The following is a 17,122-nucleotide window of genomic DNA, read 5'->3' as shown; positions in this document are numbered from 1 at the left end:
CCAGAGCAGTCATCTCCTGCTCAGGGCAGATGGGCCACCTCCACTCTGACAACACTACAGCCCCATAGCTTAAGGAATTCCTCGCTAATATCCCCCTGTTTGGCAATCAGGGGAGGCAAAGAGTGAGCAGGGGGACTCAAGAATTGATGGGGCAGGGACAGAGGAGGTGGGAAACAGAGCTAGACAGACAGACAGCTCCCACTGTCGGTGCTGAGAATCCCCGTGAGATGGTGCTGCAGCTGCTCTGGCCCCGCCCACTTGTTGGTAAGTCCCCATAGTTCAGGCCTTTATCCGTGCTGGTTCTGGCCAGTGCACAGAACTGCATGTAGATACGCAGCAAGCTTTCCATCATGCTGGTTCCCCTGCAGCAGAAAGCCATTTATCTCCTCCACATCTCGGGGTCTGCGGCCTTGCTAACTGGCAGCCCAGACAGTGGCTGGGGCGTTGTGGGGTCAGCTTGGACTCTTCACAGGAGCCAGAGATCCACCCGTAGTTGTGCTGCTTGTCTCGACAGGGCATGTTGGGGGGATGGCTTCTCCCCAGAGCCCAGAGCCACGTGTGTAAAGATGTACTTTTGCATGTAGATGCTGATCATTTGAGGGTGTAGCACATGTGCCAGGGTACAGGTTGTCCAATGGACCACCTGGGTCCTGACCCCTTTGGCAAACCTCTGTCTCCAAACATATTTACATTGCGATTCAATTACAGTTATGAAGTAGCAGCACAAACAATTTTCCAGTTGGGGGTCAGCACAACACGAGGAACTGCATTAAGGGCGGTGATGTTAGGAAGGCCGAGAACCGCTGTCCTCTGGAGGTGCGTTTAGAGCAGGCCCTGAGCCCTGTAGTCACCCCAGCCTCTTACATGACAGGAGGGTGTGTTCCCAAGCAGAGTACAACATCCTGGTCACAGAGGCACATGGGAGAGCCCCAGAGTACAGACAGTACAAAAGTCAGCTCTCCGGGCGTCATAAAGTCAACTGGGCATGTAAAGACTCTAGCTGGAGAGTGCCAGCGATGTACAGTGGCTGGCTAATTGGGTGTCTGAGCAGGGGATGAATGCAGAGGAGACAGCAATAAAACATCGGGCTGCCTCAGGGACCATCTCAGCACCAAGGACAGAAGAAACAGCTGGGCTGGGTGTCTGGGCTCTAGGACCTGACATCTCTGAGCGCTACCCACGTTAGGAGGTTTGAGGGTGGTTTATGTGACACTGCATGCCCTCCCCCTTATATCAGAAGCTAGGCAGAGGGTACCAGGAGAGCCAAGGTCATTCAAGTTCATTGGGCTGGTTAGTTTTTGTTGTTGTTTTGTTTTTGTCAACTTGACACAAGCTCGAGGAAATCTTAGAAAATGCCTCCATCAGACTGGCTTTTCGAGAAGTCTCTGGAGGCATTTTCCTGATTGATGATTGGTGTGGGAGGGTTCATCCCACTGTGGGCGGTGTCATCCCCTTGGCCAGTAGTCCTGGAAAGCATAAGAAAGGTGGCTGAATGTGAGTCCAAGGGGCAAGCCAGTAAGTCCTGTTCCTCCATGGTCTGGTTCAGTTCCCATCTCCAGGTTCCTGCCTTGACTTCCCTCAGCTGTAAGCCAAATTAACCCCTTCTCTCCCCAAGTTGCTTTTGGTCTCGGTCCTTATCACAGTAGCAGCAAGCTAGCTTGGACAGAAATTGGTAACAGAGAGTGGGCTACTCCTGCAGCAAACATGACTGTGTTGTCTTGGGGAGGATCATGGAAGGATTTTGGAGCTTGGGGCTAGCAAGGGTACTGAGTGTTCAGACCTTAATGAGCCACTGCAGGAGCTTGGGCCTAACAACCTGAAAGAGACACTGACCCTGGGGGCCTCAATTGTGAGATTTCACGGAGGAAGTTTGCAAGCTCCTTGAAGACTCTACGGGGCTGTTTGTGCAGTGGTTTTTTGAGGATCTGTGGTTTCCACTCAGCTCAAGCCAAGTAACCAGCTGCAGTTAAGAAAACGCCAGCACAGCCATCGACTGGCTGAGAGGAAGGATTTTCACTCTTGCCCTTTAGCCTCCCATCTGCATAACTTGAGCTTGGGAAATGTCCTTTTCTTGCCTAATGAAAGGTGACGTGTGCTCCCCACGAGGAGTTAAAGTGGAGAGGAGAAGTGCTGCTTCCCAGGGGGACAGGGACAATACTTGAGGCCAGTGCTTTGATTTCTCGTTTGCTTTCTCTTTGGTGCACACTGCAAAGATATTCAGCCGTGATGCCTACTGCCTCATACTCCCAGCCTGACTGCTTGGGGCTCTTTTCCCACTTAGCATCTTGAGGCGAGGGTTCACATGAGTTCCCTCTCACCTCTTCCTAGTCAGCGGGGGTGGGGTGGGGGGAGGAATGGAGATGGGGGTAGGGTAGTGGGGGGATGGGAGTAGGGAGGTGGGAGGGCTAGGAGTGATCTGGGCATGGCTGGGGAGTGGAGCGTCAACCTAGCACACAGGGGGCCCTGGGTTCCATTTCCAGGACCAGAAAAAAAAATTTGGTGCAGGAATGGCCAACAGAGAGCACATGGGAAGCCCCTTTAAAATGTGGGTTCCTCAGCCTGGTGCTGAGCCAATAAAACCATTCCCTGAACATTCAGTGTGCTCCCTGGAGGCTCAAGGTGGACCGTGGGTTTGGGAAACACTTGCTCAGGGCTGCATGGTTAAACATGGATGTATGGGTTAGCTGGACCCATCACAGAGATGGAGCTGGAGCCTGATTGTGAGAGCTTCATCACAAAGCTGGATGAGTGACAGGCAGTGAGGGGACCCAGAGTGTCAAGAGCTCTCCAGCTGAGACCTAGAAGGGCAAATGGTTCTGGCACGAAAGAACAGGCATGCTCTATCACTAGGCTGCCAGCCCGCCAGTCACACATGGTGGCATGGCTTCAACCTAGCCCCTTGCAAAGTTTTATCTCTGTGTTTAAAAGCTCTGGCTTTAGGGGCCTTCCACATTGGCTCACATTCGGGGCTGAGGGGTCAGTGTCCACGTAGGTGGGCATGAGAGGCCTTGCTCATGCTCGAGATCTTGGCCAAGAAGAAAGGTCCACCCGCCACCTCATACCCTCCTCCCTACTGCTGTGACAAGGGCCGGGGGCATCAAAACACGGTCTTCATTCTGGGGGTACAATTTGTAAAATCTCTGACACACACTCCGGAGACCTGCCTTGAATGAATGGGGTGACAGGCTTGTAAGCTTGATCATGGAAGGGCCAGGCATTCTGGCAAGGCCGTTACAAAGAAGAGGCAAACTGTGCCCTTCCTGTCCAGGAAGAGGCAGGAAGGAACTGGAACCCCCTATAAAATGTTCCCCAGTGAAGCACATTACAGCCTAGACTGACCATAGCTGTGTGACCTTTGCAAGCCTCTCACCTTTGTGCCTTGGGCCCGCATGACAGGACAGATCCTGTCTCTCAAATCTGAAATGCTTCCTCAGCTAGGCTTCTGTGTTGAGTATTTGTTCCCCAGATGGGAGAGCTCTTTGGGGGATGCTGTGGAACCTCCCCTGACAGGTCCTAGCTAGAGGAATCGTGTCACTAAGGGGAGGCCATTGGAGATTTTACCCACCCCTGGTTCCTAGTGCACTCTCTGCCTCTTCCACACGTTCCCATGGATTAAAGAGATCCCCCCTCTTCCCACCATGATGGACTGAGAGGCTTTGCGACTGTGAGCCAAATGAATTCTCTTCTCCCTTTAAGTTGCTTTTTCTCAGCTGTCTTGTCCCAGAGAACGAAAAGGACTGAGCCACATGAGAAGATTTTCTGGCCAGAGTAACAGAAGAGACTCTTGATGAAAAGAATGCCTCTGTGCTCTCTTGCTGCTCCCCCACAGCCGGCCTCATGCCCTCACTCTCCTGTGGCATCCCACAACACTGAGAGCCATGCTGGTTTATCTACTCTGCAGGATTTGAGAACCATGAGACCAAACGACCAAAGGCAACCTCATCCGATGCCACCAACTAAGAGAGCTGAAAGCAGGCCCACATGGAGGAGATGGGGTGTGGGGCTCTCAGAATCTCCTGCCACCCCCACCTTAGCTGGAACCCCCAGGGAGCCAAAAGCACAGTTTGGCAAACACCGGTGTGGCCCAGTATTTCCTGGATGAAACTGGACTTTAGGGAGCAGAGCCTGGCTGAAATACAACAGCAGGGTCCTACATTAAGGGTTTTCTTTTTGGGTGGTGGTTAGTTTTATTCATATTCTCTCTCTTTCTCTCCCCCTTTCTCCATCTCTTTTTCCCTCCCTCCACCTTGTTTATCCAGTTCTCACTGGCCAGCAGTTCTCCAGATAGTCTGGGCTGGCCAGCCAGTGAGCCCAGGGGTCTCCCGTCTCCCCCTCTTCAGTGCTGTGGTTATCAGTGAGCATCTCCATGCCCAGCATCTTTAAAAACTTGGCTGTCTCTCATGCTTGCAAGGCAAGCTTTCTGTGGAGAGCACTGTCTCACAAGTCCCTGGTGGATTTTGTTGCTGTCAGTTTCTCTGAGGGGAGGAGGTGCATGAGATAGCCCTATGTATCTGGGCTGACCTGGAGCTCTCTTAAGTAGCCTGGCTTTCCTCACACTCGTGATTCTCCTGCCTCAGCCTCCTAGATGCTTGAGTCAGCCACAGGGCACAGGAGCAGCCGAAGTCACCACGTACAGCTCAGGCATTATCGACGACAGAGAGACTGTTGGTGTGGGAAAGGCATGAGGTCAGGTCAGGGTGAAGTTCGGCTGCCCAGCATTGCTGGGCGTGTTGCTCTGTGTATGGCAGCAAGGAGCAGAGCTTGGGGAGGTGGGGCAGACTGAGTCTTGATCTCGGCTCTTACTGCCCTTTGGCTAAGTGGTCTTGGTTTTCTGAGTTGAATAAATGGGCACAGAGGATCCTCATGGTGTGCGGGGGTGGTGGAAGGCTAAACTCATCACAAGCTGCAAACATCACAAATAGGAAGTGCAGATGACCTGCCCGACCAGCACCGCAGCCCAATGTACAGTCAAATGCAGTCACTTCCCCTCATGATGGTGGGGCTGGCAGGGAGCTGGGCCCGGCGCTGCCGACACCACCATGAAAGAGGGCCGCACCGTGTATTGCTTCTAGAAGGAAATAAAAATTAAGGGTTGTTTTTGGTCTGTTTATTTATTTAGTTCTTTTCTTTGAGACAGGGTCTCATGTAGCCCAGGTCTCATGTGGCCTCAGAATTTTCAGGAGCCAGAGGACCCTCAGGGCAGAGTTCATATGATGGTTGTGGGTGAGGCTGTCCATGACCCTCTCTGGAGGCTGTTTCCCAGGACCCTCCAAGGGCTCTACTGCCCCCTGTGGGGCAGTAGACAATGGGCTACACACTGTCTATAATAACACAGTAAGCCTTTTGGTTTTGAGACAGTTTGAGACAGGCTTTCACTCTACAAGCTTGAAACCCAAGCCTGACCTGGGACTCACAGCAATCCTCCTGCCTCCACTTCCCACGTGCCGGGGTAATAGATGTGAGGCACCTTACAAAGTTAGGCCAGTAAAGCTTTGTCTGAGGAAAGGGCTTGGAAGGAAGTTGAAATTAGCAGAAGACACGTCTGAAAGTCCAAATGCCAAAGGTTACATCCCGCAGGTTCGACCTTACACTGGCAAGAGCCTGGGCCAGCAGCGCTAAGCAGGGCTGCTTCCGAGCTTTCTAGAAAGTTCCACCCCAGACCCACATTTTGGAATCTTCGTTTTAGCAGGTGCCAGCAATGTGCTTAGTTTGAAAGCATTAGTGAACAGATGCCTGTAACGAGGGTCGAATACACACGTATCACAGCTAGCTAGCCAACTCAGAGCTCTGAGGGCAGCTCCATGAAGGAGGCCCTGTGAGTCGGAAAGGGCCTGATCCCAAAGCCATCGGCACAGATGGCTGCTGAAGACCTGGACTTGGAGTGGGCTCAGATATTCTGAAAGTGCTGGCCTTAGAAGCCTTTGCTAGGAGAGGCTCCCCAGCCACTGCCCGGTTCTCAAGAACATAACCTCAGAGGTGGAGGACCTCACGCTGCTTGGGACAACTGAGGGCACCTGGTTCTGGGGGTCCTTACTGCCCCATCTCTGCTGCAGGCGCCTGGTGGACCATCTGGAGAACATGAGGAAGAGTGTGGCCGGGGACGGCGTGAACCGCTGCATTCTGTGTGGGGAGCAGCTGGGCATGCTGGGCTCTGCCTGTGTCGTGTGTGAAGACTGTAAGAAGGTACCGGCATCTGCTCTCTCCCTTTCCTGTTGGACACTGGCATGGGGAAGAGGAGTCGGGGATTGGACTGCGATTCTGGGGTCAGGAGGGTGGGGCTTGAGTCCTGAAGGACAGTTGCAGGATGTGAGTTCCTCCAAGGTCACCTTGGTCCTGGCTCCTCCCCTGGAAGGCCTCTATGTCCCCTCAGAGCTGATCTCTGCTCGAGATGAACTCAGGAGTCTGGGGCATGAGGAACCTGGCCAGGGGCTAGTTAGCAAGATAGGTGTGAAATCTAAAGAGCATGCTGGGTATGTGTGTGCACGCACCCATGAACACACACATGTATGTGGCTCCTTAACATGCATCAAGGAACAGGAGACATAGCTAGCAAAGGTAGGCAAGATGGCTCAGCAAGTAAAGGCACTTGCTGTTCAAGCCTAGTGACCTGAATGTAATCCTGGAACCTGGGCCAAGAGGAAGAAGTAAGCTCTCCTCTGGCACACACACTCCAAAACACACAAATAGGAGCAAAAAATGTAAACAAAGCCTTAGAAAGCCTCTTTCCAGCCAACTTGGACTTCTTGGACTTCAAGAGCAGGGAACCCCCCTCCCTGAGCTCTTGCCCTGCCCCCCAAATTGTCTGTACCCAACCCTTCCGGAACAGAGACATGACAGCCTTTGGTCTGCCTGATCCCACACAAGGGAATTGGGTGACCCACCCAGCTAGGGACTCCCATCATGCCCCTGGGCATCTCCCACCCTGTAAAGCACGCAGCCTATAGAATACAGTATTGGGGAAAGTTCATCTGAAAGACAGTGCATTATCAGTCATCTTGGTAGACGATTTTGTGTATCCCTAGGTTTTCCTATTTGTCCTCAGCTGCTAGGAAGGGCATCCTGGAGTACTGTCCCTTTGTCTGTCTGTCTGTCTGTTATGCAGACATTGTCCATCTACTGGAGTGGGTGGACTTGTAGTCACAGCTAAAGTTGTCTCTGACCTTCTGGGAAAAGAAAAAAGCCGATAAACAAAATAGGTATTCTGGCTTTTCTTCTTTAAGATCGTGCCAATGGCCTCCTCCGTGTGGTGGCTGGGGACTCAGATCCCACAGGATGGATTCTTTTAGAGACCTCTCCTCCAGCATTTGGGGAAGAATCCAGCTCTTGCCAATGGCAGCAGGACCCAAAGTGAAAAACTTTATTCTAACGGGCCTTGCTCGAGGAAGGAAATGAGAAAGGGTTCTCGCTCTTTCCATCCCCCAAGAGATCTTGAGCTCCATTGCCACCCTCCTTCTGCCCATCACCGGTCCCCCAACAGCTCAGAGAATGCCTCACCTGTGTGTGCTTCTGGCTGTGTTTTATCCACAGAATGTCTGCACCAAGTGTGGGGTAGAAACCTCCAACAACCGCCCACATCCAGTATGGCTCTGTAAGATCTGCCTTGAGCAGAGAGAGGTGAGTGGCCTCTGCCTGGAGGCAATGGGTCAGGGTCTCACATGGAGCCTGGGGGTCTTGACCTGGCTCTTCTGTCGTTAAGGGTTTGGTAGGAAAGGAACTGAGCTTAGGGCTGGGGAGTGTTTGCTCAGACTGGGCATGGTGGTGCACTGGAGAGGTGGAGGCAGAAGGATTGGAAGTTCCAAGGTTATCCTCAAGCACATAATGGATCTGAGGCCAGCCTGGGTCCACAAGACCCTGTCTAAGAACATGAAAGGAATGAGTTTCGCTGGTGAAGGCGTGGTGAGTATGTGCATCTCTCTTCCTGTGCTTAGAGGGGCCTTTTGCCCCCTTTGTCCTCATTTTTACCACTCTCCACTGTCCCTCATTTTCTGAGTCTTCCTCCTCCTAGTCTCTCCATCTATCCATCCATCCCTTCCTCTTTCAACCCCTTCTCTCTGGAGCGTAAGTTTTTGACATGTATATGCTCATATGCGTGCCCAGCTGTGAGCCTGTGGAAGCCAGAGGCCAACATTGGGTGTCTGTCTTTATTGTCTCTGCCCTGCTTTGTGACTCAGGGTCTTTTATTGAGCCTGGAGCTCATGCATTCAGCTAAGCTGGCTGGCCAGCAAGTCCCCAGGGTCTTCCTGCTTCTATCCCTAGGGTGGCAGGCACACACTGCCCAGATTTTCGGTAGTGCTAGAGATCTGAGGTCAGATCCTCATGCTTGCTCTCACCCACTGAGTCATCTCCCTAGAACTCTCTGCGTCTTTTCTCCCTCCTTGCCTGTTGTCTTCTCCCTGTCTTCCACTCCCCACCCTCTTCCTTCCTCTATGATATTTTATCTCTTCACTCTTGCTTCCTTCTATTCCTCTACCTCCCCCATTTTCACCTCTTTTGTCTGCCAATTCTCTGCTCTGCCCTCCTCTAGAATTGGTCTCACTCATACCTGCTTTGTGTTATTGACTCTTCCCACCATCCTCCTAATTCCTTTACCACTCACCCCCTGCTGCAGACACTTGCCTTGGAGATATTGTCTCAACGGCTATCTTCTCTCTCCTTATCCCCAGTACAGCAGGGCACTCAGGGAAGTTTTGATGAAGGTGCTATTCTTGGCACAGTGGGGGACACCGACAGTGGAGGGGGGACCTCCCCTAAGATGAGTGATGGCAGGGCCCTGATTGTACACTCTGGTCTGAACAGGAAGAGGAGGGAAGGTACAGTATCCAGGAAGATAGGTGGAGAGAACAGGACATCACCACCATCCAGCAGTAGGCAGAGAGCCAAGGTGATAGCCACCATGACCTTCTCCTCTCCACATCTGCAAACTCCTCTGCTGTTATGTACCACACAAGCCAAAGGACCAAAGTTCTGGTCCTCTGTTATTAAGGCCTGGCTATTATGTGCCATACTGGGAATCCCATAGGGAATGTAGCAAGATGAGAATGTGGCATCTTTCAGATGTCCCCATATCAGCTTGTATAACTGAAGTCATGATATGGGCCTGATTCTGGAAGAAGGGTCAAGAGGTAGATCACCTGTTTCATTTTATCTTTTTGGGTCAAGGTCTCATGTAGCCCAGGCTGGCTTCAAACTTGCATTTCTGATCCTCCTGCCTCCACATCCCAAGTGTTGGGGCTTACAGCTGCATCCCACCTTCCTTACATCAAGTGAAAGGCCACAGTTAAAAGTTGAGACAATTGGCAGTGAGCCCCCACTCTTCCTCTCTCTGGATGTGAGCTATTGGATTAATACTTGACATGGCAAACACTCAACTTTCTCCATCAATAAAATGGCCATCATGTTTGTGAGGTTAATGTGTGGTACAGATATATGTGCCCACTGTCATGGCCATGATCTGTGGGAGCAAAGGTAAAAACTAGCAGTTGGCTGCCATGTCTCCCATACCTCCTCCCTCCCTTCCCAGGTCTGGAAGCGCTCAGGAGCATGGTTCTTCAAAGGTTTCCCCAAACAGGTCCTTCCACAGCCCATGCCTATAAAGAAGACCAAACCCCAGCAGCCTGCTGGTGAGCCTGCTGCCCTGGAGCAGCCTACACCTGAGTCCAGGCACACAGCTCGTGCGCCAGCTCGAGGTAGGACAAAATTAACTCTTTTCAGCACCATGGACAGGGCTCAGCCTACTGGTCTACCTGGAGGTGTCGTAGCAAAGTACCCATTTACCAGTCAGTGTCTTATGTAGCCCAGGCTACTCTGGAACTCACTTTATTATATCTGAGGACTTAGTGACCTTAAACCTTGACCTCTTATCTCTGCCTCCCAAGTGCTGGGGTTATGGGCATGCTACACCAGGTCTGATTTTCACTTGTGTTTCTTCTATTGACTATAAACAATTCTGAAATGGGACTAATTAAAAATGAAAGATGAACAGAAATTAAATTAGCAAAAGAAAATTATCAGCACTATTAATATCATGGCTGTTATCTGAACGTGGTCATTAATAATTAAAGTGTTCATTAAAGGAGATAGAGGCAAGCAGGAAGAAAAATGACTCCACAAAAATCACACTTTCATTGGCCAGCACCTCGTGGACTGGCCAGATAAAGCCCTTGTGATAGTCCCAATTAACGCTGGATGTTAAGATCCAACTGGATGGTGGGGCTGAGGCATCGTTTCTCAGAAGAGATCTGGAGACACAGGGCTCAAATAAAAGCATCTGACCAGCTCTCTCACAAGCTGATTTCCCAGGGTACCTTGCATGGACCCTGGTACCAAAAGCTTTTCTTCATTGGTTATAAAGCCATTCTACTTCTTGTAGAATCACCAAGCTGTCAACAGACACTGTGTCTGCCAAGAGAATACAGTCCCACCTCCCATCCTTTCCTCCCTCTGCCAGGGGTGTCCAACACACAGCCCACAGGCCACACACAGCCTAGAAAGCTATGGATGCATCCTAAAGCAAAACTGTAAATTTATTTAGGACATAAGAAGAATTTTTAGCCTTTTTTTTTTCTTTGTAAGCTGACTGTGCGGTGTCTGATTATGAATTCACAAGTAACAACGCTGTGTTGTGGTGTCAGAGGTTGGACACACCTGGCAAGTTAGGCAGGAGAGACAGTCTTTGTTCTGTCAATCTGTGCTCCTGTCTTCACACGCAATAAGGAAATGAAACTGGTTAACTAGCCAGATCAGGGGCGGGGCTGGAGGGAAACTAACTTAATGCTTCCAAAACAGTTCTTGGGGAGAGAGCTTGAGTCTCCTGTGGAACTCTAAAGTAAGAATCTTTGGGACTCCAGAAAACCAGCACTCCTCTCTCTCTCTCTCTCTCTCTCTCTCTCTCTCTCTCTCTCTCCAGGTGACATGGAGGACAGGAGGGCTCCAGGTCAGAAACCAGGTGGGTTCTGCCAACTGTCTCCTACTCTGGGACCCTACCCTACCACCTCCCTCTCTCTGTGTAAGCCATGCCTTTCCTTGCAGGCCCTGACCTCACCTCTGCTCCTGGGCGTGGAAGCCACGGGCCTCCCACGCGCAGGGCTTCTGAGGCACGAATGAATACAACTGCCCGGGATTCGGAGGGCTGGGACCATGGCCATGGTGGGGGTGCTGGAGACACCAGCCGGAACCCAGCAGGTGATCGAGGTAGGCACGTGCTGTCTTTGTTGAGCACTTACTGTATACCTGTTTTATTCCCAAGTTCCTATCATCTATTCTGGTCTATAGTCAGGAATAATAAAATTCTAGCTCCAGACATCATCATTGTGATCAAACTTTTTTTTTTTCCCCAACATGGCATATGAAAACCACATGAGCTTTGCTTGACCCCCAAGATCAGAGGAAAGGTCACTTGGCTTTGAGCAAAGAGAGTATCCATCTAATTACTTTGCCTGTGGCCTCTGCTGTCACTGTCAATGGGTGGAACAATGTGGCCAGGAAGTAACTAACTGACAGGTGCCATCACCAGGGCCCAGATCCCTGGGACCACCAGCAGTAGATTATACTGTGAAATGCCTGGTGAGGAGAGTCTTGGCTGCTTGACTTTGAAGGCCAAGACTGATAAACCAAGGATGTGGTTTCTATGAGCCTGTATCTGAGTCTCAGGAGTGCAACCCTGTTTTCCTGGTGAGGGGATGGGTCTCAATGTGGTGGCTGAGTGTTCAAGACCCACATTGATCTCTGATATCCACTCCCCAAGACACACACACAGGCACACGCACAGAGTGAGAGAGAGAGAGGAAGAGAGAGACACAGATAGACACACACAGAGAGACAGAGACAGGAAGACACACACAAACACATACATGGAGACAGAGGAAGAGATACAAACACACACACACACACAGAGGGAGAGGAATTCTCTTACTATGAGTCCAAGATAGCTTTGAACTCGTGATCCTCCTGCCTGGCTCAGTATTCATGGCCTAAATTGTGTGTTTTAGTTTCCTCATCACTGTGACAAGATGAAGGACATCACCTAAAAGGAGGAAAGATGAATTTAGCTCACAGCTTCCGAGGTCTCAGTCTGTCAGAGACAGGAGGGCAAAGCTGAGGGGCCCACACAGCAGTGGACAGGGAGTGGCCAGTTTTTTCCAGTGAGACCCTCACTTCCTAAAGTTTCCACCACCTCCCAGAATAGGCCACCAGCTGGAGGACAGGGCCTCAACACAGGAACCTGTGGGGACATTTTATCCTAACAGCTTAACTAGCACTTCAGTTCCCATCTTCCTGACAACAGCATGGGGCTCCTACCATCTCCTGCCCACACCCGCTAGTGATCCCAGCGCTCAGATGGATGGAGCACGGGCGCCTAGAGCTGACCACCAGAGTAAATTGATGGGGCACCTGCCGTGTAACAGATGCTTCCCAGAACTTCTTAATGACTCCTTGCCACAGCCCTGGCACAGGTGTGAGAGCTCCAACTCTACAGATGCACTTAGAAATGGGGGGATTGTGGTCATTCTTACTACATAGCTGACAATGAGTGAAACAAGAATCAAAACCTTATTTACCCAGTCCTCAACTCTTAACCTCTTTTCTCCTGCAGGGGTGAGGTTTATATCGGCCATGCTTTCTGAGCCTTTAAAACACTGTCCGTATTTATTGTCTATAATTTACTATTTTAGCCACTCTTCCCGTACAGTTTCATAGCATCAGGCGCCCTCACAGTGCCATGCCACCATGACCATCATCCACCTCCAGAATGTTCCCTCTTCTCAAACTGAGATATTGTATCCATCAGACTGTAACTTTTCGTTGTCCTCTTCCCTAGCGCAGAACATTCAGCGCTCTCCTTTTCCTACATAGACATTTGACGCACTTAAGTGGAATCACACAGTGTTTACTTTTACCTATCTATCTTGGGCACAGCTTCAAGATTAATTCATGCCCAAGCATTTGTCAAGCTGCCCTTCCCTTTTTAAGGTTGCATAATATTCTATTGAGTAGGCATACCACATTCCAATTATCCATTTATCAAGAGAACTTAGGTTATTACCACGTTTAGCTGCTGTGAACTATGCTGTTATGAATGCCTCAGACAAATATCTAGTTAAGTCTTTGGAGTAGATACCTACCAATGAGAATGCCACAAAGTTGGGCAGTCCTATATTTAACCTTTTTAGAGAAATCACCATCCTGTTTCCTATATAGTGTAGATCACTTTTACGTCTCTGTCAATAATACACCCAGTTTCTCTATACCTTTGTCAACACTTGTGACTGTCTGGTTTGTTTAGCTGTTTTGTGTATTTGCTTGTTTGGTTTTGGAAACAGTGCTTCTCTGTGTAGGCAAGCTGAACTGGAGTACACAGCCATCCTCTTGTCTCATCCTCTTTGAGTGCTAAGGTTACAAACATGAGCTGCTAAGCCAAACTGCTGGCTTTGGTTTGCTTGCTTTTTATTTTGGAGACAGGGTCTCACTCTGTAGCCCCCAGCTGGTCTAGAACCCACTCCGTAGACCAGACTGACCTCAAACTTACAGAGCTACCCACCTCCGTCTCCCAAGGGCCGAGATTAAAGGCGTGTGCCACCACACCCAGCTGTTGTCTTTAAACGCTGGCTACTCCCGTGGGTGTGAGTCAGTATCTCAGAGTGGTACGGTAGGTTTGATTGGCATTTCCCTGCAGCTCAGCGGTGTCTAGCTTTTCCCACCTGGATAACCTACAGGAAGGTCTGGCTTGGCCCCTGGCCTGTGTTTTAAACTCTTGGTGTTGGGTTCCTGGCATTCTTTGCATCAAGGGTTCCAACCCCTGGTCACTGTGTCAGTTATAAATGACCTCCACCCTGCTGTGGCTCACTCCTTCTCTTTGTGGGTGGTGTCAGGATTCCTGGTTTGCATGTAGGCTCTCCAAGGTGCACAGGTGAATCGTACTAAGCGCCTGCTCTGCACTGACCACATGATTAAACTCTTTGCATATATTATCTCATTTAATCCCTCATCAGCTCATTGGAGGCAGGTTCTCTGCAAGCACGCTACTCTGATCTCCACTCACAGGCCCATTTCATTGTTCATTTTTGAGACAAGTTCTGGTCTTGAACTCCCTCTGTGTCTCAGGCAGACCTCAAATTTGCAAGTCTCCTACCTCGCTGAAATGACAGGCCTTCATCCCTGGGTCCAGCTAACCTGTGCTTTTCAATAACTCTGCAGCCAAGGAGATTTGCCCAGAGGGTCTGAGCACCAAGGAGAAGATAGAAGAGGACAGCCTCTACTGGAGCCTCGAGTGCATGTGCACACGTGTGTGTGTGTGTGAGAGAGAGAGAGAGAGAATTATGCTGTCTCCCTCCTTTTCCTTTTCCTGCAGGTTTGAGGCGGGCTAACTCAGTCCAGGCCTCCCGACCCAGCCCAGCCTCAATGCCAAGCCAGCCTCCTGCCCAGCCCGTGCAGCCAGGTACCCACCATGCAGCCACCGTGTGCCCTGGCGTCGCCCAGCAGTCTGCAGGGCTGTACCGGGCAGAATCCTGGGCTCTCCTCAGACCTTGGGGTGAAGGAGGCGCTGTGTTGAGGACAGGACTGTGGTGGAGGGGTGGGCGGAGCATCCTGCCCACTGTGAAAGGACGGGCTCCTTGGTGGTACTTCCCCCACATCTCAGAGGAGGAAGGAGGACTCTGGAGAGGGAGGGACAGACACAGGGGTGTGCCCTCATCACCCCCTTTTCCCTCCCCTCGCAGGGCCTCCAGGGAGCAGCAGGGCTGTGCCTGGGCCAGGACGCTTTCCAGAGCAGAGTGCAGGCAAGTGTGAACTGTCCCAGCTTCTCCAAGAACATGTTTCCTCAGCCTGTACCCCAAGACCTGCCTAAGTAGCCTGTTTTCTAGACCCCTGAACCCTCTACTCTGACAAGACAGTTCTTTTGGCTCAACCTCTCAGGTTTTTTTCTATAAAGTAGGAGTCAGGCTAAGACCTCCCTCACGGTTTTATTGGGAAGATTAAACAAACTAAAACATTTTTAAAAATTAGTTTAGAAGAAGAAAAAAATACTTTTTTTATGGAGCCCAGAGTGTGTTTGGCCCACAATAAGCTAACAGTGATTACTCTGTGACCCACATGCAGGCCTCAAGTGCCTGGTCGTCATGGTGACGAGGTAGCCATTGCTTTTCGTGGACTTCATTGTTTAATGAAATTAATATTGACTGCCACAGAACTTTGGACTCCACAACTCCCATTCTGCAAATAAGGCAACTAGGGCTCGGAAGATGTTAAGCAACTGGCCCTGGGTCACACAGCTGAGTCCACACCACTGACTGGCCCTGTGGAATCAGCCCTGGGCTTGGCTGTCACTCGCAGACTCCAGGACCCCCTCATTCTGAGTGCAGCCTGGGAAACTGCATTCTGGAAGCTTTCTCCTGCCGCATTGCCATGACACAGACTCAACAATGCCTCTCTCCTCCCCACAGAGGCCCCTCCAGGTGACCCTGGCTATCCAGGGGCTGTCGCCCCAGCCCGGGAGGAGAGGACAGGCCCCGCTGGGGGCTTCCCGGCAGCGCCCCACACTGCAGCCTCCTATTCCCAGGCGGCCCCTGCCCGCCAGCCGCCACCTGCAGAGGAGGAGGAGGAAGAGGCGGATAGCTATGACTCTGACGAAGCAAGTAGGTGGCTCTTAGGGGTGCCATGTTGGGAATAGTCACCTAGGAAGTGAACCCAGTGAGGAAGGAATGGGACCCTGGAGTCCCTAACCACTAACACTTGGACCCTAAAATGCCCGTGATTCTGGGGATCCAGCCCCGGGCCTTGCGTGCAGGGAAAGAGCTCTACCATTGAGCTACACCCATCAGGTCCCCAGAGCTAGGGTGGCCGGTGAGCGCCACCGTGTGGTCAGTATGGGCACTGCACATTTATGGAGTAAAGCACATGGGTGGAGGAGCATCATTGAGATAGTTAAGGCCTGTAGTGGGGTTTCTTGAGGTTCATCCCGCCAGTCGTCTGCCAAACAGAATTACCTGGTGTCCCACAGCCCCAACTCAGGATGGGTCTCTGCAGTCTAATGTGTGTCTTCTATGTGCTGTCTTTTTTTTTTTTTTTTTTTTCTTCCTCATAACCAGGACCCCTCCTAAGTCATTCGCTCAATGATTTATTAGGCACCTACTGTGTCCCTCTTGGACTCAGACCCAGAGGCCCAGGGACACAAGCACACATGCACACACACTAACATGCAGGTCTTTTTCTTCTGCTGTGGCTGAAGCCGCCAGAGCACCGGGACTTTTGGGTGCTCCTGGGAGGTGGGGTGACCTGGTTGGGACCCCCAGCCCATATTGCTTCTTGTATAGGCTGATGGGTGGGTAAACTGAGGCACTGAAGGGAAAGTGCTTGGTAAACTGGACACCACCATGACCCTGCTGTGCTGAGCACAATGGAGGAATGGGACTCTGGTTTGTGGAACTGAGCTCTGGGTGGGCCTCCCTTCCCACCAGGGCCATTCACATCCCATACTTCCTGTCCCTAGTGAGTGGGCACGGGCCTTCTCTCTTCTCGTTCTGTGTATAGTCTTGGGGAGGCTCCCTATAACTCAGAAATGGCCAGTGTCTTAGAGTTTCTGTTGCTGTGATAACTACCTGGGCTAAAAGCAACTTGAAGAAGAAAGGGCTTATTTATCTTACGGCTGTAATCCATCATCCAGGGAAGTCAGGGCAGGACTGGAGGCAGGAGCTCATACAGAGGCCACGGAGGGGTGCTGCTTACTGGCTTGCTCCCCATGGTTTGCTCAGCCTGCTTTCTCATAGAACCCAGAATCACCAGCCCTGGGTGGCCTCATCCACAGTAATCTGGGTCCTTTCCCATCAACCAAGAATATGTCCTATCAGCCGTCTGGTGAGACATTTTCTCCCAAATGACTCCAGCCTGTGTCAAGTTGACATAAATTAGCCATCATAGCCAGTAAGTGGAAGGCTGGCAGCCCATCACAGGGCTCCAGTCATTCGGGGCCACACCATGTGACATAGCAGTTTTCCCCATTGTCACGGGGACTCTGAGTCAGGGGTCTGTCGTCTCAGGGAAAAGGAGAGGGGAGCCTATCTGCCTTGTCAGGTCACAACACCCCATACTGCCCTCCTCCACCCTTTCCCTGGATGCTCTTTATCTCCTC

The 17,122-nt window shown here is 51.2% G+C and overlaps 1 protein-coding gene across 1 annotated transcript in view; it reads left to right on the top strand.

Annotated features, from left to right (window-relative positions):
• The window catches only part of Rph3a (rabphilin 3A), a 70,086-nt gene that overhangs the window by 41,898 nt on the left and 11,066 nt on the right, over window positions 1-17,122 (top strand). Inside the window, exons 6-13 of the mRNA XM_055606342.1 lie at window positions 6,054-6,183; window positions 7,528-7,614; window positions 9,521-9,686; window positions 10,907-10,945; window positions 11,029-11,190; window positions 14,348-14,434; window positions 14,715-14,774; window positions 15,438-15,629. Coding sequence (XP_055462317.1) covers window positions 6,054-6,183; window positions 7,528-7,614; window positions 9,521-9,686; window positions 10,907-10,945; window positions 11,029-11,190; window positions 14,348-14,434; window positions 14,715-14,774; window positions 15,438-15,629 — 923 coding nt within the window. The remainder of the gene's footprint in view (window positions 1-6,053; window positions 6,184-7,527; window positions 7,615-9,520; window positions 9,687-10,906; window positions 10,946-11,028; window positions 11,191-14,347; window positions 14,435-14,714; window positions 14,775-15,437; window positions 15,630-17,122) is intronic.

The sequence above is a fragment of the Psammomys obesus genome, unplaced genomic scaffold, assembly GCF_907164565.1.
Source record: "Psammomys obesus unplaced genomic scaffold, mPsaObe1.curated_primary_1811, whole genome shotgun sequence".
Classification (NCBI taxonomy): Eukaryota; Metazoa; Chordata; class Mammalia; order Rodentia; family Muridae; genus Psammomys; species Psammomys obesus.
Note: the sequence above shows the minus strand (reverse complement) of the source record. Positions and strands in the feature narration are given on the sequence as shown.